Source organism: Numenius arquata, chromosome 2 (assembly GCF_964106895.1).
Source record: "Numenius arquata chromosome 2, bNumArq3.hap1.1, whole genome shotgun sequence".
NCBI lineage: Eukaryota > Metazoa > Chordata > Aves > Charadriiformes > Scolopacidae > Numenius > Numenius arquata.
In genome coordinates, this window is record NC_133577.1 from 105042963 (window position 1) to 105066583 (window position 23621).

General features: G+C 40.5%; 1 protein-coding gene across 1 annotated transcript in view; it reads left to right on the plus strand.

Moving 5' to 3' along the window:
• The first annotated feature begins 2062 nt into the window (after nt 1-2062).
• MET (MET proto-oncogene, receptor tyrosine kinase) overlaps nt 2063-23621 on the plus strand; it is a 68947-nt gene continuing 47388 nt past the window's right edge. The window contains exons 1-2 of the mRNA XM_074167885.1: nt 2063-3274; nt 17333-17524. Coding sequence (XP_074023986.1) covers nt 2075-3274; nt 17333-17524 — 1392 coding nt within the window. The 5' untranslated portion in view covers nt 2063-2074. The remainder of the gene's footprint in view (nt 3275-17332; nt 17525-23621) is intronic.

The window sequence follows — 23621 nt, forward strand, 5'->3', positions numbered from 1 at the left end:
AGTTTCTCGGGTGGAAGTGCTGGCTGAAAGGAGGCAGAAAGTCCTCCCATTGCTGGGACCTTCACTTGGCACTGGCGAGGCAGGGACGTGGACACGGTTGTTCTTGGATTGGGTGTGACTTCTGGGTGTTTCACACAAACTGCGAAAGCTCTTAGTTTCATCCCAGCACAGAGCAGGAAAAATTCTGTAACAGCAAGAAGTTTCAGAGGATGAGAAAACTGTTTCCTGCCCTATACAGTATATAAGTGAGCACTCTGTGTACTGAGGCTATTTTCTAATTATAGCAGTAACCCTGCTTTTTTTTCTTTTAAACTTAAACCCATGTTTGGTTTGTTACCAGGGTTCTGTTATCACTAATTAATATCAGAGAATGTTGTTGATTTGAAGGAAGATCTTCATTTCTCAATACCAGAAGTGTGACTTGTTCTTACCAGCTAATACTTGCAAATAGCCGGTGTTTCTGATTTTTATCCCCAGCTCTCAATCATGATTCTTATCAGGTAACAGAGAGGAAGAACACTTCTTTGTTTCCAAAACCTATTATTTTGTGTAATTAATGAGGCAAGCCACAGAAAGAGTCCAGTGAACGCTGAAATAAAATGCCACAAGGAATGCAGGAGATTATTGATGGATTGTTTTAACCAATCTAGTGAAAACACTGAATTTATACACAGCTGAAACAGCTCTGGTCTATAGTAATCTTTTCATTTTGCTTAAAGTTTTAATGAACTAAAAAGTCAGCACAGATTCCTATTATTAGTTTGCAATTTTCAAGGTTGTCTATATTGTATCCTTTCAGTGGTCATAAGCATTTCTCTATGAGCAACAATTGCTTAACTATAGCCAAACTATAAGTATTTTCCCAAAGTATGTTATCACATTGCTCTTAGAATGCATAGTTGTTTTCTCCATGAAGAAGCTAAATTTGGCTTAACAACTGTGTCATGACATTAGCAGAAAATGTCTGGTGTGACAAGGCATGGCGTGGACCCTGCACCGAAACGCTCATAACCACAGTTCATTTAATTGATCTTCTGAGGGGGTGAAATATCACACTAGTCATCTGCCTTTGGTTTTCCAAGCCACTTCAAACAATTGTGTGGAGAAGTGAAAAAAAAAAAAGAAAAGTGCTAGGTTTTTTGATTTCATCAGTTAATGGCTGTAGGTCACTTGATACTGCTTTGTTTACAATACAGTGATCAGCCTATATCTTGTAAAGGTTCACCAGAGTGACTTACTGTTGTGGTACAAGGCCTGAAATAAAACTTGCACATGCCAGGCACCACATGATGCATAAAATATTCTAACAATATATTGCAAAACCTTGTCAACGCTGGGGGAAATGACTATTCCAAGAAGTAGAGCTGGCTGAAAAAAAACGTTCTTTTTTCCAAACCAGGCCCTTATGAAAGACACTGATTTGGGGAGCTGGGGTGGGTGGGTGTGTATCTTCCTTTGGTCTGTTGGAGAAAAGTCTCTTCATTGGTTAATCAAAAATGTCAACAGAACAAAAGAGAAGCCCACTTGCAGCTCAAATCTTCACATTATTTCATGTCTTTCCTACTGCTCATTTTTGAGCAGCTGTGCTAAGAACCAGCTCAGCCCCTTGAGGAACTTGCCAAATACTTTATATCCACACACTGAAGCGCTGCAACTGCTTCATGTGCAGTTGTGTCCTAGGTGTCCCGAGCAGATTTGCTTTCAGCTACCTGTGCACCACCTTCTTCTAAATCATATCAGGCAGCTGGTTTGATGCCCATGTGGAAGTAGTCGTCTTTCTTCTGCTGCCGTACAACACACCGAGGGGCCTTGCAAAATCCATCAGAAGAAAATCCTCTGTGAATTGTTCTAAAAGCAGTGAAACGGGTCCCCACAAAGAACAGTAACTAGCAGTTTTTAGCATGAGACTATTAATGACACTAAGCAAGATTACGACACTTCTTACACTGAAATAGTTCAGCTAATACGTGCAGCCTAGAAACGGATTTCTGTTGACTGATAAACTGATGATTTAGTGTATGAAATATAACCACTCTTCCCTTTAAATATATTTTGACAGATTAAATCTCTGACAATGAAGCCTTTTACTGCATATCCTTCTGGGTTTATTGTATTCCTGCTTGCCTTGCTGCAGAGGAGCCATGGACAATGCAAAGAAGCAGCTAAAAAATCAGAGATGAATTTGAGTGTAAAATACGATCTTCCTAACTTCATTGCAGAAACATCGATTCAGAATGTGGTTTTATACAAGCATCATGTTTATATCGGAGCAGTCAACAAGATTTATGTACTAAATGAAACTCTCCAGAACATTTCTGTGTACAAGACTGGGCCCGTTTTGGAGAACCCTGACTGTGCGCCATGCGAAGACTGCAAAGATAAAGCCAATTTATCTAACAGCGTATGGAAGGATAATGTCAACATGGCGCTGCTCTTAGAGACTTATTATGATGATCAGCTCATCAGCTGCGGCAGTGTGTCCGGAGGCATCTGCCACCGCCACATCATTCACCCTGACAACCCTGCTGACATCGAAAGCGAGGTGCACTGCATGTATTCACCCCGGGTAGACGGAGAAGCGGATAATTGTCCTGACTGTGTCGTAAGCACTTTAGGAACCAAAGTCCTGGTGACTGAAAAGGACAGGTTTGTCAACTTCTTTGTGGGAAATACTGTGACATCTACGTTTCAGCCTCCTCACGTGCTGCATTCCATATCGGTTAGAAGGTTAAAAGAAACGCAGGACGGTTTTGAATTTCTCACAGATCAGTCTTATATAGATATCCTCCCTCAGTTCCGCGACTCGTATCCCATTAGGTACATCCATGCCTTTGAAAATGATCACTTTGTCTATTTTCTGACTGTCCAGAGAGAATCTCTCGACTCCCAGGCTTTTCATACTAGAATTATCCGCTTCTGCACTTTAGACTCAGAGATGCGTTCTTACATGGAGATGCCTCTCGAGTGTATTTTTACCGAAAAGCGGAGGAAGAGGTCCATCCGCAAGGAGGTGTTCAACATTTTGCAGGCTGCCTACGTAAGCAAGCCCGGTGCGGCTCTAGCCCACGAAATGGGCCTTGGGTTGAACGATGATATTCTCTACGGCGTTTTTGCACAAAGCAAACCAGACTCTTCCGAGCCCACCAACAGATCTGCTGTCTGCGCTGTCTCCGTGCGAACCATCAACGAGTTCTTCAACAAGATTGTCGACAAGCAGAACATGAAATGTCTGCAGCACTTTTACAGGAAAGAGAGCAAATACTGCTTGAACAGGGTAAGTGACAATTAATTTGTTACATTTCGGGACGCCGGTTCTGTCTTTGCCTACTCCATTGCCAGGTAGCCGTCCCCTCAGTTTCAGTTACAAAATGTAAGTCCCTGAACATTTCAGATTATTTGGCATTGCTGATGATTCATCTCTGTAAGGATTAGTTCCTGTAAATTGACTGTGAAAATCACTGAGGTCCGTATGGTGCTAAGAAAGTATTAGTGAAACTGGGGAAAAAAGTCCTTTTTTATTTGTATTTGCAACTATTTTTCTGTGTTCTTGAGAGACTGTGATGCAGATAAATGTAACATTTAGGCAGTTACTTCTTTCAATATCTCAAAAAAGTATTCATTAACATTCAAATCCATGTGCACTGAGGAGTCCCTGAAAATATCACTCATACTTTAAACTGTGTTAATGCTGAATCACTGCCCTCTTTAGAAAAAAATGAAAGAGCTGGTTTGGAACATGCCACGAAGAGCCAGATTGTAATACCATTACTCATGCTCAATACATAAACGGTCCCACTGAAATCAGTTTTGTTAATGAAAGAAGTGTCTATGAGAAGTGTGTCTGAATGAGGATACTGGTAGCCTCGGATGGAGGAGTTGCCCCTCTCTGCACCGTGTGTTGAGGTGGTTGCTGCTCTCCAGCCATCTGAAATACTGTGAGGGAAGGAAGCACAGAAGTTATTTCTTCCCTTCTGGAGAGTGTCTGTGCCGGTGTCAGCTCTTGTAAAGGAAATACATAATCTGGGAATTGAGTGCTTTTTTAACATTTATTTGGAAACATAAAACACTAGAGCTTTGAGTTGTACCTGTTTGCGCAGCAGGGCCTTAAATGTCCTCTCTGGGGACCTTTCTTTTCTCAAATACAAGAAAACCGGAGCTCAGAGGTGGCACAGTATCCTCTCCTGGAGGGCAGGGCCAGAGCTGTTATGGTGGGCTCTGCTCAGCCTCGCGAGCCAGCATGAGGCCTGTGTCAGGACAGAACAACAGCTCAGCCTGCATTTGGGCTGGAGGGGTTCTCTCATGTCCCATTGTTGGGATGGCTCCTGGTGAGAATGGGAACCACAGGCCTTCATCACCCCGATACCACCAGAGTCTTCCTCAGCATGGCTGCCCAGCACAGGGCATCAGGACCGGGTGCTGGCGTGTTCCTAGGTTGGAGGTGAGAGCCTCTTGCATGAGAGAGAAGGGCTGCTCTTCACTGCCAGGGGTGAGACGGGGTATTCTGGGGAGAAGGATCCATTACAGAGCTGCTGTGGCTTCTCCCCAGGAGCGGGAATGTGCTCAGCAAGGGGGTCTGACCCCATCTGGGCATCATCACAACAGCCTTGGCGCTCAGGGGACAACTGCTTATGGCAGGCACCAGGTGTTAAACTCGGATGTAGGTGTTGCCGGCAAACGCTGATACAGCAACCACAACAGACCTAGCGTTTTATTCCCTTTTTTTTTTGGCAATTTTCAGGAACTAAAAAGAAGTTAGCAAACATTCAGCACAGTAACTTCTTATCTTTCTTCACTGTGCTATTGCTGTCCTAATTTTTCATTTCAGGTCTTAATATCCTTTTTTTTTTTTTTTCATTTTTCAGTTCATTTTTAACAATGAACATTGTTCTTCTCTGAAAGTACTTTTTTTTCCTTATTCCTGGGGCATTTTATTTGTGAGTGACTGTCTTTAAAGCTTGTGGCCTTTAACTTATCTCATTCTGTTCTTGCCTATACACCTGTTTCATAAGGTGATCTTTTCATAGCAAAGTATACCATTAAAATATTGACAGAATAATTTGCCACTTTTCACATGCTGGGAAGTACTTTCCTGTTTCAAAAGCTTTTCCAGAGTCTGCTGCTGCTTTGCATATCAGAACTGAATGTCTTATACTGCAGACGGTTTATTATAGTTGCCCATTTTCAAGAAATGTCATCAGAACTCTTGATTTCTGCTACATTAAATTGATAAAGGGAAAAATGTTTCTGTGATTTCTTGTGGTTCCTTTAAATGGCATAAAGGCAGTCAGAAATTTCTGTCCTGATTGTTTGCTTAACACTGAAATATCAAGACTGTCAAGCTTTGCCATTCCATTTCCTTTGCTTTATTCCAGAGGACTCATTAAGGCTCCAATGAAAAGTGTCCCTTGAGTTTTTTCAGGTTTCAATTGGCCAAAAACATTGGCAAGAATTTGCCAGGCATCCTTTATGCACTTGTTTTTCTCAGGTGTGTAAAATAGACCTGCAAGGCTGGAAGGTGAAGGAAGGGAAGGAGCAAGCAGAAGAAGGAAAGCCTATTATGCCTTATGCTTATGCTTGTGTCAGGAGTGTCAACTCTGGTCTTCCTTGATTTTGCAGGATATAAAATAATAATTAAAAAAAAAAAAAAGAATCTTAAACCCCTCAAATCTTCTTAGTCCCTTTTTTTTTGTACATCATAAAAACGTACGTAATCCATTTTTCCCCCTTTGTAAGTCACCTTCAACTTAAATGAAAGCTTTTATAAACTGTGGGAGTTTGTCACAGTTTATTTTGGCAAAATTCAAAACCTGCTTTTAGTAATGTAGCCAAGATGATCTTTCTCTTTGATGTTGAAAGAATGAAACCACAGACCACTGATGCAAGTGAAAGGCACTGACCACTGTGAGATTAAGTCATAGGACAGTGAAAACAGTACAGCAGTGAATATGGTATAACACTGACTTCAACTTTAAAAAGAAAAATGAGCCTTTAGCAATGTTTGCAAGGGAGTGCTATCTGATAATTTACAGTTAGAGTCTGATTGATGAAGGCCATTTCATGTTATCAAAAAATGTCCCACAAGACAATTGTACATAATTTTGTTGGGCTTTGGGTAGTCCATCTTTTTAAGTGGCTGTCCCTCAGGACTGTTTAGTCTGAGGCTGCTAAGGGTAGAATTAGACCAAAATAAACCAGAATAAAACATCCAAAACACTTCCTCAATCCGTTCTTCTCAGTTTTTAAGCATTTAAAAAAAATACTTCAACTCATCGTGATGTGGTTGACAAAATTTGTTAGCTTTTAGGCTTGATTCCTCAAGGAATGAAGTTTATGTGGTCATGTCCTGACAACCTCAACAATAAGAAATCTTAGAGATGTGAATCCAGGTGTGAATACAGAGACAGATCCAATATATGCTCAGGCTGTGGAAGCTGATGAAGTGTAAGGAGCCCCTTTATAAACATCAGAAGGTCTCACAGGGACCACAGCAGGTATTGCTCACCCAGGGGAAAAGTCTCAGTCAGAGCTTAGCTGGACAGCTAAGTCAACCAACCACAAGATATAAATCCAGACACAACTGTGCTTCACTTATTCCAGTGCTCATGGAAAACTTTATAAAATAAAAATAAAGCATTTCCAGTTGTGTTTAAGTGAAATACATAATAAGCAAAGCCTGGACTCACTGAAGTCAGGGTTAGGAAAAGTGAATCCGATGGCGCATCTGATTGATATCAGATGTACCTCAGCAGAGCTGTGACCGGTTAGCACTTCCTAATAATTTCCTTCAGGGAACAGCTGGCTGTCATTTCAGTGACAGCAAGAAGGAAACAGAACTGGCTTTGAATTAAAAGAAAAACTCGGAGTCGTAGTAAAGGGATTTTATTGCCCAAGTCAGGACAAGGATATCTGAGAGGTAGCTGCTGTGGAGGGTTTTGAATCACTGTTCAGGTATCTCCTCACCCACAATGAGGAGAAACTGGATGCAGGCTTTTAGCAGAGTTTATTTGTTCACAGTTAGTCACTATCAGCCTGGTGCGGTACTTCTCAAAGCAGAGGAGTACTTAGATGAGGAGACAAATGCTGCTTACTTCATTTTCAGACATGGTCCAGTAGTGTGCATTTCTATCATGGATTAAATGTGATTCTCCAAGTGAGAAAGATGGGTTGAGTTTAAGCCTTGACAGTCTCAACTATAAATTTCAATTGTCATTAGTTAGATTATGATCTTAAGGGCTTTGTTTAGCCTTTCTGCATCTCTTATGTGCTAAACATGTCAGTTCTTCTCTGATATCCAACTTCAATCACTATTGACTTCCATGGAAAAACACCTCTAAAAATGAAATCCAAATTCAGCTCTGCAAGGTTCCTGTGGTTTTGTTTCTTCTACAGGTAAGTTCAGGTGAAAACCTAAAGTACTCCATTCACCTTACAGGAAAAGAGAAACCACAGACAGGTTTTGCTACCGTGTTCCCAACAAGTGTCTGAGAGCAAGACAAACTGGTCGCCACTCCCGTCACATGAAAGGCACAAACAGTTGGAAGAACATGAAATGAAAACAGAAGATCACCAAAACAAAAGATAAAGTGACAGTAAAATAAACACATGGTGATGCTTCTTTATTACCATTACACACATGATAGATGGGTAAAATTGGGTTATGCTTATATTGTAATGGAAGAAAATAATTGCTGCCTTCTATCAGGAAACCGCAAAGGCACTTATTGATCTGTCATCCTAAGGGTACGTCTAGGAATATTTAATAAAATAATCAGAGACAAATAACTCTTTTGAGGCCCTGTAAACATAATATCCCACACCATTTGGCTTAAAAAATTTTGGCAGGTTTAATCATAACACCACATCTCTGATTAGGAAGACTTGAGGTAGCTTATTTAGATAGTCTCACAGCATGGAGGAAATACTTTTTGTATTGCAACTAGCATGTGCCTGAATATTTTCCCTAGAAGTCAGGCAGCAGAATCTGTCGGATTGGTTCAGTCATGTATTCCTCTGGAAATGCTGTATCAAATGGCGTACAGCACTCTGCCTGGCACATAACCTGCTCCCATCCATACAGGTTTTGTGTGAGCTTCTCTACGGGTTCTGACATCTCAGAAGAATAAATGAAGGGGGACTGAGTGAGGGGCAATGTGCGCTGACACCCTTTAAAACAGGCTTAAAACACAGTAGTAAGGTGACAGACTGCTTCCACGTTCCTGTTCTGCGCTCGCTGCCTGTCTGCTGGAAGCCCAGGTAGTACCCCGAGGGTCCCTGATGTCCCCTGAACAATACAGCGCAAGGCAGGGTGTGCTCACCACCCAGCTCCCACCCACCATGAGGTACATGGCCATCTCCCCACCTGGCCATGCAAGATCTGACTGGGGAAAATAGCATGGTTTAAGGGGTTGCAGGAAGAATCTGAACTACAGTTAAGCTGCATATGAGGGAAGTATGGGTATGGGTATGGGTATGGGTACGGGTATGGGTATGGTATGGGTACGGGTATGGGTATGGGTATAGATATGGGTATGAGTGCGTAGGGGGTATGGCTTGAGCATAGGTATGGGTATGGTTACCTCAGGCTGGACCAGATCCAGCAGAGGTGTAACTGTAGAGGTCAGGGCTGTTCTATTCCTGGGACTGGCCACGTGGACACTGTCACAAGGGAGTTCCCAAGAAAAGGGAAGGCAAGGAAAAGGGCAGGTCAGGGAGTTTCTTTGGAAAGTACTGCACTGCCCTCAGTGGTAGATATCTTCGCAGACTTTTCTGAGCCCCAGGAGGGATGGAGTCTGGGTGCTGATCTGTTGGTCTCTGTTTGCCTCCCAGTGCTGCTGCTTGGTGTTTTATCATCTTCTCGATGAAAGCTGGATTCCTCTGTGAAAAAGTGGTATCCGTTAAACTACCATTTTCTGCAAAGGGCACTGCTTTATCAGCCAGAGTTACTAATAATGTTCCATTTCCAGACTTTTTAATCAAATTCTTCCACTGAAGGCAAGGTTCCCTATTGGTTATTAGTGTGGAACAGTGACTTTGCTGCTTTTCTCTGGAAGTGCACAGAAATAATTTCAGGCAGAAAGTAAAATTATTCTTTTTTTAACATGGATATCTAGATCCTCTGGTCATGTGTTTTTTTATGTCTGAGTTTCAGAAGGCCCTTAAATAACACTAAAGACTAGAACTGGACACAGAATGATTTTCTTATCCTATGTAAGTTTGCAAATTTGAAACCTTTTACAGTCTTACAAGAAGAGGTGTCTAAAATGTAGACTAACAGGTATGCAGCATTAAGGACACTCATAGAGATGTGTAATATTCAGATCTAGGCCTCTTTTCCTGGGTTCAGACCAAATTCTAAGTCTCCTTTGCCCCAGATTAAGTTCCCATCTAGTCTGCTGATGGTTATCCTGCAATGGGACTGTGCCAGCCCCTTTTGAAAGAGCTGCTTGGATATCTTTATAAGCAGTTCCATGTTCCAGAGAAAGAGAAGTTGATTCTGCAGTGCACTGCATGCAGATCTAAGTCCTGGATTCATCCCACCTGGCTTTGGTAGGTAGTTGAGACATCTAAGCAAGCAATGAATTTTCCTCAGGGTCTGCTGCCAAATGATGGAGAGACACATAAATCCTGACAAAGCAGACATCTGCCTTCCAGCTCACTCAGCACCAACCTTACCTCAGCAGTTTCTCTACTTACTCTACTTGACCTGACTCAGGACCACATATTGCCGTCATTATTGCTCACTAAAGCAACAGTAGGTAATTATTATCCAGGAGACTGTTGTATTACTTGAACTTTCTAGGTGGCATGTGGGTTTCTGATCTCAGACAGCTTTTGCATCAGAGTGGAATTACTCCCTCATTTCCAAACATACAAGTAAAACCAGAGTCAAATCCCACAGTAAATTAAGAAAAAAAAAACCACTGCTAAGGAAGAAGATCCATGGCATAAATGGTTCAGAAAGCAAGTGTAGGTCACAAAGAATTATTTCTTGCACTGTGTATGGAGTGGGTGAAAACAATGACATGTTAGAGGACAAATGATCTTGGGGAACCAATAATATACAGCCTGTGGAAATTAGGGCAAATTGCATGATTTTCTCCTGCTTTCGGGACTCCTTTCTATCCCACACATCTCTTGCACCACTGTTTTGGCTAGACATGCAGTTGTTGTGCAACGTTATCTTGGAATAAGAGTCTCCACACTCAGCATTATCTTAGGATAACTGGTCTACTTGTAATTCACAGCTTTTCTATTTCATCACAGCTTCCATGTCAATAAGGACTTCTATGAAAAATGCACCTGATGTACACTACGAATGTATAGCAAAACTGCTTTTATCAACACATCTCTGATGCATTGTTTTATTTTTTCAAAATGTGTAATTAGTCAACACCTCTCCTTTGATAATCTGTATACTGAGTTAAATGTTTAATATAAGGGAAATCAGCAAAATACAAAGATTACTTAGGTCCATTTTATCTGCTGAATCAATAGGATTTACTTAGTGCTAATGCACTAACCAGATTATGAGAACTAATGCAGCACTCTTCAATGACAAAAGCAAATAACTCTTTGAATGATCTTGACAATAGAACATGTAACCATCTTAATTTGTATTAACTAATTACATTTAACATGGATGTCTTTTTACCTATTAACCTAAGTGGAGCATCAGTACAGTAACTTCAGTACTTCCTTCCCCCCTCTCATTTTAGCAGTGAAGCAGATCGAAGCAACAAGTGTTAAGAGATAGTGGGATGATACAATGTAAAATTTTACATCAATGGAGTTCTTTAAAAAATTTCTCTTTCTCTAGGTGTCATAAAAATTTGTGTAGTCTTCCCATTGACTTCAGTGAGTTCTAGGTCAAGCCTTGAAGTTGAAAGTGTAGCTTAAAGGCAATTAATCCTTCAGTAATTCCCTCTAAATTGTTCCTTATTTTGCAACAAGTAGTATTTTGAAGGGTCGGTTTCCTGTGTAACTCAGACCGTCTCCAGGCAGTAGCAGCACATAGTAGTGGCCGCTGGGTAGTTAGGATTGCTTGATTGTTTCTGTCTGAAAGGACTGTTTCCGTTGCTTTTTCTTCAAGTCTCCTACTTTGCGGTTGAGGTGTGAAAAGTTTATTCTCAGAAAGGGAATATACTTCTGTATTTTATATAAAAAAATCCTCCTTGAATTGCTTTCAAATACATGAGTAATATTGGGAAGAGGAGGAAGGAAGAAGAGGGAAACGATTCTTTTTTTAAAACAAAAAGAGGAAGAAACTCTTTTACCTTTTAGAGTAAAGCTTCAGTGCCTCAGCAGAAGTTCTTAGAAGCAAGAGAACCCTGTCCCATGCCCCAGCCGTGTTCAATTCTCTGTGAACACTGGACTGAGTTCACAGCGACTGCACCGTCGACATGTCTTTCACTGGTCAAGAGGAAACCAGAAGCACAGTGGATCTGCTTCTATAGGAATTGTTTACCACATCTGTTTGTGTCCACTGGCAAAATAGAGCTGTTCCATTTATTATTCTGTTTTTGCCTTCCTTAGGATTTCAAGAAGTGATTGGTAACAGTGTCTGGTGCTAGTGTGCAGAAATCTGTTACACAGAGCACATAGCATTTTGAATACTGTGTTTTCAAATACTTTTCTCTTGTGATGTGTCTTCTGAGTGATTTCTGTTCCACCTTCCAAGAACATGGAGTTCTTGGGAAGAATAAGTTAGTTGTTTGACAAAATAGGGCTTGAAGAAGAAAGAGAAATTCAGCATACCTAGTTCCTATCATGGCCACATTAACATGGAAATTAGCTGTCTTTCTGTGCTGTGAGAGCAGCAGATGGAGTATGCACTGCGTATCCCCAGCAGACTGCTCTAGTCTAGCTTCCCTGTAGTCTCTATGGCAAATTATAGCTGACTCATCCATTTGGGGTACCCCTTTCTGAGGACTTACTGGCCCTATCAATATGACTACGTGCAATCGTTCAACAGGAAAGACACAATCTTTTAATTGATAATATTTGATAAAGGAAGTGAAATAGGAGAATATGAATGTAATGCAATCTTGATGCCATGAAGGAAGACTATTCATGTGCCTTTGGCCTGGTATTGAGCAGTGCCTGTGACTAGCACTGATGTATGGCCAACCCTATTTAGTTACCCACAGTTGCTTCTCTTGGAAGTGCAGCAGCAAGTTTTTGGAACTCACACTGGAGTGATGCTGACCCAGCGGGTGAGGAGTCTTGCTGTGGACTTGCAATTGATCATGTTGGCAAAAGCCAACATGCTACATCCAAAGAATTTCTGTTTCTCATGTTCCTCAGTTCTGGCTGGCTTCTCTTCTGTCTGTTGTACAGCACTGGAGTTTGTTCACAAGAGATTCTTTTCTGGTCAATTACTTCCAAAAAATAAATGTGTCCATATTTTTTCCATGTATCATCATTGAATGTGCTCATAACCGTAAAGAATTCAGAGACCTTGTGACAGTTGTGTATAGTGAGAACAGTAAATGTGACTATGATTTTTTAGAATTGCTAGTAGTAAAATCTTGTCCATTTCACAAACTTTCTGTCTTGCAAATTGCAGAGGAAAAATATTTCTTTGAGATAGTGTAGTAGAAAGCTATTTATATATTCCTCCTCTCCTCTTCTCCATTACACTTTTTTCACTCTGACCAGCTATGGCATAAACCACATGGGAAAGGAGGAGGGAGATAGTCCCTTTGCCAAGGGAACTGACAGAAGAAGGCATGAAGTGAACAGAGTCTGTTAAATGTGCCAGAAGCCAGAAAGTTTGTCCTGCTTATTTTTCTCCTCTCCCCATTTTGTCAAAGAGCTGGAAGTACAGGGATCTTAGTAGTCATCTCTGAGTCCAGAATTAGAAAGACTGGTATGTGACAGCTGGGAAGATTTGTGAGGTTTATGAAATTTAAGGAGTAAATCTTTTCAAAGATAACAATGATAGACAGGCCAAATTTATTATGTCCCTCACTTTTATTTATATGAGACTGGGAAACAGACAATACAGATTCTAACTCCAGCCCCTCTAACAGACCTCCAGCATCATGCTGATCAAGTCACTCGTCTTCTTCAGGCAACACCCTGGCTGCACTGAGGTATTGGGGCCAGAATTACCCTTCTTGTATTTCACATGGAGAGAAGCAATGACCAAATGCACTTTTCACCTGAAGAGAAATTCTGCAAACTACCCAGAAAATTCAAATGTATTACAGAACAGCAAAACTGTTGGCTAAAAATACACAAGAAAGATTAGAGTGGAAAATCTGATAAGGTTCTTTTGTGTTCCTCACAGTTACTCTTCCTGTTCAGAGCCTGCTGTTCACATAAATTCTTCACCATTATGTGCTTGATTCCAGTAGGACACACTCCTGAAAACTGTAGTTTTATTATTCATCTTAATTCACCGACCTCCACAACAGAAGAGATAAGCAGCTCATACACCGTCTCCGTTTTTAATCAGCTTGGGAATCAATTTGTTATGTAGAGTCATCTATTCATTCGCTCTACAGCAGTTTCTCTGAAAAGGATTTTTGCCATTTTCAGACACCAGGATACATTTATGAGTAGCTCATTTCCCCCTGCTCCATGCTATGCCATAGAAATGCTCAAAGGAAAAACTTTTTCAGCACTTCTGGATGTCTACTTCTCTTGAGGGAGACTCCCAGGATACATAGCAGAAAACAGAAGTTGATACTTAGGAATTTGATTCCTGACAGCCATCAAGTTAAAAGTCATATAAACAAACCAGCAGGAAATAAGACTCCTGCTTATTACTACTTTCACTTGAGTTCTCCTTCATAACCATAGTATTTTACATTTGACACTAGGAAATTTTACCTAGTTACTTTCAGACCATTTCTCCAATTTGTCAAATTAAATTTTAATTTTAATGATTTCCTCCAAATCGCTCATAAGACAGTATTAGATGTTCTGCAGTTATTAAGTCATTAATTTCTAGTTTATTCAAGACATTAAACGTAGTATCAAGACATTACACATAATATCGCTTTCTAATTGAGCACTGCACTTAACTAAGAAGAACAGGTTTTGGCCAGCTCTAGAAGGACGAGCCTGGAGGAGTGTTTCTCCAAAGTGCAGTTACTGAAAATAATAGAAAAGCTCCCCAAAAGTCTTTGGTTAAAATTCTGATTTTTTTTTTTCCCCTGAGTCTAGCTATTCAGACTAGGGACTAGACTCTGTGATCACTTCTATTCTGACACTGACCGAACTGAGTATTTTTTTGAGATTGTCATTAGGGGCTTTAAAATCTCCTCCCCACTTTGCACTTCTGGCTTCAAATGTGCAACTCTGTCCGACATATTATTTTTATGCTCACTGAATATGATGTATCAATCATCAGTTCACTGCCAAACAGCGACAGCTCGTGATAGCCCAGCTCAACAATGTTTAGAAATGTTTTTGGCACGTTCGTCTTCTGTGTACCGAGTCCAGGCTAAATTCCAAAACACCACAACTTCCCCTGTGAACAAGTAAGATAGTGTTGGTTATCTGCTACCCTTCTGGACACGGCCGAAAGGCAGGACTTGCCCACACCTCATTGCATTCCAGTGGCACACCTACACCAGCTTCACAAAGCCCTCGCTATGAATCACACGCTCACAATTGGCACCTCTCGTCCTACAGGAGAAGCAATATAGCCCAACCCAAGCACTTACCCGCTCTCTAATCGTCCATTTCAATAGTTGTGTGATTTGTCACTGGAACTTGGCATAATATCCAGAGTGCATCATCTGACATCAGTTATTTTTCCACATTGACAGCCAAATGGATACTTATGAGTACACTGAGAGAGAGAGAGGGAGGGAGAGATTCAGGCTTCAAAGAGTTAATTTAAAGCAGCTTCTTTGCCGAAGTTTTCCATGTTATCAATCTTCCTTGAGTTTTCTAAGTAGCCTTTTAATCTCTGCATTTCTACTCAAAGATCAAAGCCTTCCTATTTCTTAAACAGCTAACCTTACATTATGGTTAAACCATGAAGCGCCAGGTTTTGTAAGAGAGCCATATGTGGAGCAGGCTGCAGGTTCTTGGGCAGATACCCAAAATTACGACATCCCTGAGGAAGGCTGAGCTGACTTTGTGGCTGGGCTGACTTCGGGGAAGCTAGGAAAGGTGTTGGGGCAAGCAAGGAAATCTAGCCACTTGGTATAAAGAGCTTCAACGGGGTTTTGTGAGGCATCAGGATGTTCAGATTGTGTTAAGATGACTACACAGGAGGAGGTACTTTTTAAGGTTACCACAGAAACATCCCCAAAGTCATTTGCTTATGGAAAAATAGGAGTTACAGCAAAGAGCAGAGATCCTAAGTTGGGGGAGGGTAAATTCAGAAATCTGCCTTATTTCAAAAAGCATGAAAACTGTACATCTCTCTGCACTTGAACTATTCATACTCATTGTATGAGTAATCTTTGCACAGATGTTTCAAAAATACTTTTAGAATGGGTAGGATATGAGTGTAGAAGAATAAAGCTTTTAGCTTGTTTGGTGGCCAAAGCAAAGAAGAGCTAAATTTGTCCCTTGTTGATCAGTCAGAAATGTTTAAAGTGTATACAATGAATGTTCAGTGTGCATAGTGCAAAGTATTAGTTCAGTTCCTGCTGAGCAAAACACACAATACTTTAACAGTTAATACCAAAACTAATACAGCAAACACTTTAGCATGTGGATAACCAAACTATTAAGTCACTGCTGCATCATATCTAATCTGGAAGCCTTCTTTCTGTATGATTAGGCAGTGCACAGAGCTTTCAGTTGCTCTTGTTTGGTCTTACACAGGTTTTTACCTAAATGATACAGTAAATTGACAGCGTACCCTGAGAAAAGCTGGCATCACAGCCGACTGCAACTCCTAGGGATCATAGAAAACTTCTCCCACCAACGCTGTTGCTGTGTACAATTCAGAAGTGTTACAATTCAACAGCAGAGGACTGAGCTATTAGTTTGAACGTTTTGCTAACAGTATTTTCAATGCCTTATTTTTTTCTCCGGGTTTCACCAGAGTTAAGCCAGCAAGAAGTTCTTGCTTCATTGCTTGCTTTCTCATAGTACTTTGGTTATAGGTAGTAGAAGGAAATCTGAATCAAGAACATAAGAAAATAAAATTTTATTCCTACTTGTTTTTTAAGGCTATGATCCAGATCTATTGAATTTAGTGGAAAGACTCTGACTGTCTTTAAATGGTTTCATTCAAGCTTTTTTAAAAAAAAATTAAACATAATTGTAACAACAATGGATCAATAAAAAAATTAGGAAAAATGAAGGTCTCTATTGATTTCAACAGAGGGAACAGCCATAAAATCCTTTATCATCTCCCTACATGTTTATTCATAAAGTATGTCACAGTGGGAACTTGCTAGATGACTTCCAAATTTAAACTGGTTAGAGATCCTTTAGGGGGTTCCTGGTTATTATCTGTACGATCTCACCAAAACAGATGATGTAGTATCAATAGTAATGGCATTACCAGTTAATAGATTACTATTGAATTGGCAGGACAGCAGGTTATATTCTTCTCTGGAGATAACTTAAAGTGTATTGTTCAAGAATTTTTCCAATGAAAATTAAAAACATGTTATCTCTATTCCCAAACTGAAAGAGAAAATCCTGCAAATGCAGCAACTATTATAGTACACTCAAGACATATAGAGATTGGACAAAACAGTGCATGAGCCATAGATGATCAATACAATAGTCTAAGTAATTATAAAAAGCTGGCTTCCCCATAGTTTCATTTATATATACAATCAGAAACATATTTTTCCTGGCTTATCTCCCTTTTCTCTTTTTCCATCTTTTTCTCCCCTTTTCTGTCTTATCACTGAAAAATGTGTTGAAAAGAGAATAGAAAGAGAAGAATACAGGAAATTTTTATTTTAACACCAAAAAAAAGGCTTAAAAAATTGCAACATTTTTAGACAGTCATTTTCTAGGAACCATTGTTTTACAAACAGGTGTGTTGCTGGGCAGGCTCTGCAGTCAAGGAGTTCTGAGACCCTCGGAGAAGCAGCATTACAGAAGTCACAAGGAGAAAGCATACCTTGATACATGTGTTTATACACATATTATCTGGTTAAATGAAGACCCTATGTCTTATTCCTAACAGACAGGATAAAAAAAAAAAAGTTAAAAGAAACATTCCCGTAACATTAAGAAGTCGCTGCCTTCCTCGGGGAACATCATAACTGATGAAGCAATTAAGTTTGAAACATTTTAAAATACTTTTGGTCAAATGCTTTTGTGCTAAATGACTTCACTCTGACAAAGATCTATGCCTACTCGTAAAGACAGTACTCATCTGTACTTCATTTTCTAACAGGCTTTTTCAAGAAACGCTTCATACTGCAGAGCACAAGATGATGAATATCGCTTAGAAGTCACAACTCCTTTGCAGAGGGTTGACTTGTTCATGGGCCAGTTCAACAGTGTCCTGTTGACTTCAATATCTGTCTTCACCAAAGGGAACCTCACCGTTGCTAACCTGGGAACGTCAGAGGGCCGCTTCATGCAGGTGAGTATTACTACGACACCTTCACAATAAAAAACCATACTGGAGTTTAGCAGGATGGTGAAAAGTGAGGAGCAGTGTTACCCCAGTTTAACAGGGCATTAGAAAATTGAAATTGCTGAGTAAAATAGAGCTTCTGGAGTGTAAACATAGTGCCTAATAGAGCATTTTAAGTGTTTATGTGGGCTTTGTGGTGAGGAGCAATGGTTGTGGAGTAGACTCCACCATGATCTCCACTCAGTCCAGCTGGCTCAGTTCACGGAGCAGTTTTGGTCCATACAATTTCAAAGGAAACTAAACTGAAAGCTCTGTCTTGGATGCACATCAAATATGCTCCAACCCCAGCTGGGGCAAAGAGGTCCAAAACAGTGCTTGATTCTTCAAACAGCTTCTGATATACGCTTCATATGGTCATTTGGTCTAGAAGATGAGATTAAACCTAGTTCAAAGTAAAATTCCAAGACAGCTTATAGTGTAGAAGAAGGAGCCTCAGCATTCGTTGTTTCTATATGCTGATGCACTCCTCTGGCACCAAATTACTTGCTAATGTACCCATAGCCTATGACTCACAGCTGTAGAATTGAGATTAGCTCCTCCTCCACCTACTTTCAAGTTTCTCTGAGTGCATCTTAGATTTTCAGGCTCTTGCTCATTCTCTTCTCTGTTCTTTTGGACAGCAGCTCTTCCTGTCCTAAATCAGGTTTTCCATAAGTGGTAAATCACCCTCTTGAGAAGTCTGTTTCCCTCCACTGAGTACATAACTAATCTAGACAGGTAGATTACACTACATGACTTCTTTGTGGGTGACTAACAAAATAAATCTGACCCATAGGGCCAACAATCTTTTAAAAACATGGCAGTCAGAACCAGGCATCAGAAGACAAAATACTTTGAAAGCACCAAGGGCTTCCTTTATTCACTCATCTTATTTCAGGCACTGTCATCCTGCAATGACCACCTTGCAGAGCTTGGCTTCTCCAGCTGCCACAGGGTCCAGCCTGGATGTGCATCTCAGCCTGGATCCCTCTTCCACCCAAGGCCCTGTGTCCTTTTACTCTGCCAGTATTACTTGTCCTCTAATGGGCTTCCTGAAGTATTGGCAGTCTTTGACTCTTCTTGCTGTGCAGGCTGCAGGCTCATCACAGTTAGTAGTGTTGTCCCCTGAACATCGTTAATTGAAACCTGATGAGATTTGCCATCATGAGCTGCTGTGCCCTTCCAACTTTCACATTTCCCAAAACGTTCCATTAGAAAACACTTGGGTGCTTGCACCTTTTCATAAAAATCTTTGTGTGGTGTAGGTCATCAGACAAGATTAACTAACAAGCCTTCCCTTTCTTCTCTTCCTTCTCCTCATTCTCTGTCCTTGCCACATAGGGTAAGTAGGATTACATATGGTCCCCAGTATTTGTTAACCCACTATCAGCATGCTTTTTGGACAAAGGGAATCCTATACCTCCACTTCTGTCTTCTTCACAGACTGGACACAGAACCTGCCCCACAGTGCAAAATCTGTGATGCTCCTACAGGGAGGGAGGTCAAAGCGATTTACCACAAAGGACCGATAAAAAAACTGGAGAACATCATGTTTCTCTTTCCCCTTAAAAGACAGGAATTTAACAAAATGTTCAGTGACAACGCTGCCAGTTTTACCTGAACTTCCCATGATGACCTTGGTAACTTGAAGCTGCAGTTTGTCTTCAATGCTGAGAGCTACCCACTGAGCACAGGAGCAACCTACGCTCTGCTCTTAAGTGCAGATACTGGTTCACACAGCAAACATGAGAAATTTGTTTAACCTTTCTGGAGCCATTTCCTTATCTACAAAATACAGTTAGTAACAACTACTGTCTTACTCGTGGCATTTCTTCTGGGCTGTCACAAAGCTTTTAGGGAGGTTTGGTGGAAAGCGCAAAGCAGCATTATTTTTATTTGTAACATTCTTTAAATTATTCATTCAAGTCCTGCACCACACACTTCATTCTGACATTTGCCCAACTCAAGGAACAATTAAAATATTTCCAGAATACATTTCCCATTCCAGGTTCAGTTACAGATCAAAAGCAGGGCTATTGTGTAAACTGCACATTGCCATTAGCAGAAACATTCTCATCATTGAATTAGATTGGCTTGAGCTACAGGGGGAAGTCATCATTGGGCTTATATTGTAATAAGTAGGAACTCTTTCTTTGAGGGTTTAGGGAAATCAGTAGGAGAATAAGCATACTGACTACCTTTAATGACGCTACCTCCAAATAAAAAGGTTAGTATTTGTTTTGCCTTTAAATGATCTTGAAAGTGAGACTAGGTCTGTAGGATACAGAAGACAGCTTTTTGCAGAATTTGATGATCGCTTACATTAAATCTTTTTTTTTTCAATAGCAGTTATCTAGGAAGTGCTTTCAAACATGTTCATTAGCAAATGCCCAACTAAAGCAGATTTGCAGTGTTTCTATGGAAATATAGCTATTAAATGCAATGAGATGGAGATCATTAAAAATTGAGCTATTAAACGACCATTAGTGAAGTAAAATGGGTTAAAAAAAATCAGGATAATCTAACAATGACTTAATTAATCAAAAAGATAACCCCAAACAATTGCCCACATTTTTTAGCGAAAAAATGTAATAATGTTCTTTTTTTTTTCCATTCACAAACCTACTGGAACATATTGCAAAGAATACTCGCTTTTTCACTTATTACGCACCTCACTTTTGCACTGTCATTTGCACTCATATTTTTAGCTCTTTGTACGTGCAAATATTGAATTTTCCTGTGCAATCTCCTTGTAACTAGTAGCTATTCAGGGTTGACTATATCCCTTCAGAGATACGTATGCTTTCAGAGAAAAGTAGTTGCAAAATTCTACCTGTCGGGGAACCTGTTTTAAAACTGGTTATATTGTATTAATATCTTGCAAACATATTTTCATGCCAACTATTTCAAAGCAAAAGAAAAAAACATTCATATATAGGTTTCTAAAATTAGAAAATCAGCTCAGCCCTTCCAGTGAATCCAGTTCATCTTGTATCCTCTTTGAAATACCAAACCTTACCATATTTAGGCAATTTAGTTTGTGACATAAATTTCAGCACTAGCAATCATCCATGTGATTAAAAGAAATAGTCCTACAGTACCTCTGTCTCTGACAACCGCATTCTGAAGTGCCCAAATATGAAACAGCCTGGTGGAAGTAATGAACATTTAATTTGCAGTTTTACTGTATTAATTTAGGGTTTGTTCTAATTGTTATGAAACATTTTGGGGGGGGAATATATTAAAACATAGTGATCATGTCACCTAAATTGAATTGAAGCTTCAAGCCAGCACTAGGTGCAGCAGCAAGCTACTGATGCCCAACCCAAGAGAAATTTCTTTGAAAATGTTTCTCATATTCTCCCAATTATACTTCATATCATAGAATCATAGAATACCAGGTTGGAAGGGACCTCAAGGACCACCTGGTCCAACCTGCTTGGCAAAAGCACGGTCTAGACAAGGTGGCCCAGCACCCTATCCAGCTGAATCTTAACAGTGTCCAATGATGGAGAATCCACCACTTCCCTGGGGAGATTATTCCAATGGGAAGTGGTAGATTCTGCTTACTTATACTTGCTTATACTTGATCAGCAGCCGGCCACTTAGTTCTCCTTCTTTTCCTTGTTTACTTTTTCTTGCAGTCTTTCTATCTCCTTTTGCACTTTATTCTGCTTATCACTCTCTGCCTTCCTACTGACCCTTCATTTCTGACTCTGTGTCCATCTCCATCCATTTTTCTCTCTTTACGACACAACTACAACACAGCACTGCTGCAAAAGTCAACAGAAGGTTTAACATGTAGTTTTTCCTTCTGTAGATGATGGCTGCCTGACTCTGGGGGTTTGGTGTGTTTAAAACTGTATCACAATTAATAGTTCCTATCTTTGCAAGTGATTCCACTGAAGCTTATAGCATTACCCATCAAAACTGTGCTAATGACCCAACTCAGAATATAGCCTGTATTTTGCTTATTTTAAAAAAGTCATCTGAGGAACCAGTAATATTCAGAATGCCAAAGAAGGTGTGTTTTATCCAACCAAGGAATAGTCACCTGTTGTTTTCTGCTTATGCCTTTAGTTTGATTCAATAGAATTATTCACTTAAACAGCTCTGGAGAGCACTAATACTGGAAAGGAAATACAACCTCCTTCACTAAATGTTTATTTTTTTCAGCCAAAAACTAAAACTAAAATCAAATCAATCTGGATGGTCCAAATACAGAAGATTCATGAGTTCTTTTAAGGAGGATAATTGGGGCCAGGAGGTGAATTCCAAAGCTCTCCTGGAGAGCAATTGAAGCCCATTGACATACTGAGCATGTTTTGGCTGCATCAGAAATGTTAAATCTGTATTTGGCCATGAATAGATTGGAGTTTGTAGTTTACCAAATATTGTGGAGTTTTTGTTACAAAACAGACCAGTAATAATTTTTCTAAGACAGCTGACATGCATGAGACGGAAAAGAAAAATGGTTTTACTTCCTTCCTAAGCTGGAGCCTGACAACAAGCTTTTTTTTCCCCCTTCTTTTTTTTCTGTTGAGAAGTTGCAGCTGTTTCGGCCTTTCTTATTGTGCTTGTTTTCAGAGTGTGACTGGGAACACAGGCTGAAAGTACAGCTGTTGGGTGCAAAGTGAATCAGGTATTTCACAGTGGTTATTTGATTAGAAAACAGCACCCAGTCACACTGCTGTAGCTGGGGAATCAGATTTTCAGCTGGGGTAAAGCAGCCTTAGTCAGCTCAAGCCAAAGAAGCTACACTGAGAATACGACTCACAACTGGAAAAGACACTTTCATTACCAGCCAGGATTTTGGGGAAATTACAGCTTGTCAAAAAAACCCCACCCCATGGTATATTGAGATAAAATACCTTCTATTTTTGCTCAGTTCCAAGGTGATTTTTTTTTTTTTTTTTTTTGCCTGGAGCTTGGTATTATTTCAGAGTGACTTTTGAGTGATGAAGAAAAGTGCAAAGTTCTTCAGGAAGGGGAAATCTTTCTGATAGCTCTGGGGAGAGTGGGATATGAGAAAGTTTTACGAGATTTATTCTGAAAAGCTCACATTTGGTCTGGCCTTAACAAAGAACAAGAGGCCGATGCCCTTGACGTATGCAGAGGCTGATTTTTGGCATAAACCTGTTTTTGGAAGCAGAATACTGCATGCGCTCCCTACGCTTGAAGTTGGCTTCTCCAAGGTAAAGCCCAAGCAAATGCCCTGCTTGTTGGTGACCTTCTTGAGGAAGAGAGGCATAGAGAAGTTTTCAGTGTATGTTTTACAGCTGCTATGGGCAACCACTCTCTTTAGATGCAATTTTGGCAGCAGGGCCATCTCATCCTTCTGACTGTACCAGAGAAACTGGGTGCACAGTGGGGCAGCACTGGGGTGTGTGGAGTGAGGAGCTTCCCCATGTGCCCTCTCGTCTTCATGGGGGCAGTAGGACATCCATCCTGTTGCTTCTGGTGGTAAGGAAAGGGTCTTCCCATGGGTATACAAACACCCCGAGATGCAGTCAGCCACATGCTGGCTGCAGTCCTGTCCAATCTACCTGGTCATGAGCCAGCTCTAGCTGAGAAGCCAAGCGTTAGCAAAACATGGTCACGCACTGTCATGTCTGAACAGATTCTGGACTGAAAATGGCTTAGGGCACGCGAACCAAAGCATGATGGCACAGATAGGCCTCTTTGGAGTAGAGCACATCACACAACAGGTCACTCACCCTCCTCAGGGCCTCTCGGCACTTGTTAGACATGAAACAATACAGAATAATAATAATAATAAACCTTATTCAAGGGACCCATTATATCCCAGTATTTTTTAACCAGATTTTTAGCTAAGAAAGGATGTATGGGGTTAGAATAAAGGTTCAAGAAGCAGAGTTTCCTGTCTCTGGCAGGTGCTAAGATGGATGAGGGAGAGGTATGAGGCAAGTAAAAGCACACAGTGATACCTCTCCCATTACCCTCCAGCTTCTGGCACTCAGTGGCCCAGAGATTCCCCAACCTGGAAATTGCACCCATATCTGGCATTTAATAGTGCTTTATGGACTTCTTTTCCAGCAATTTT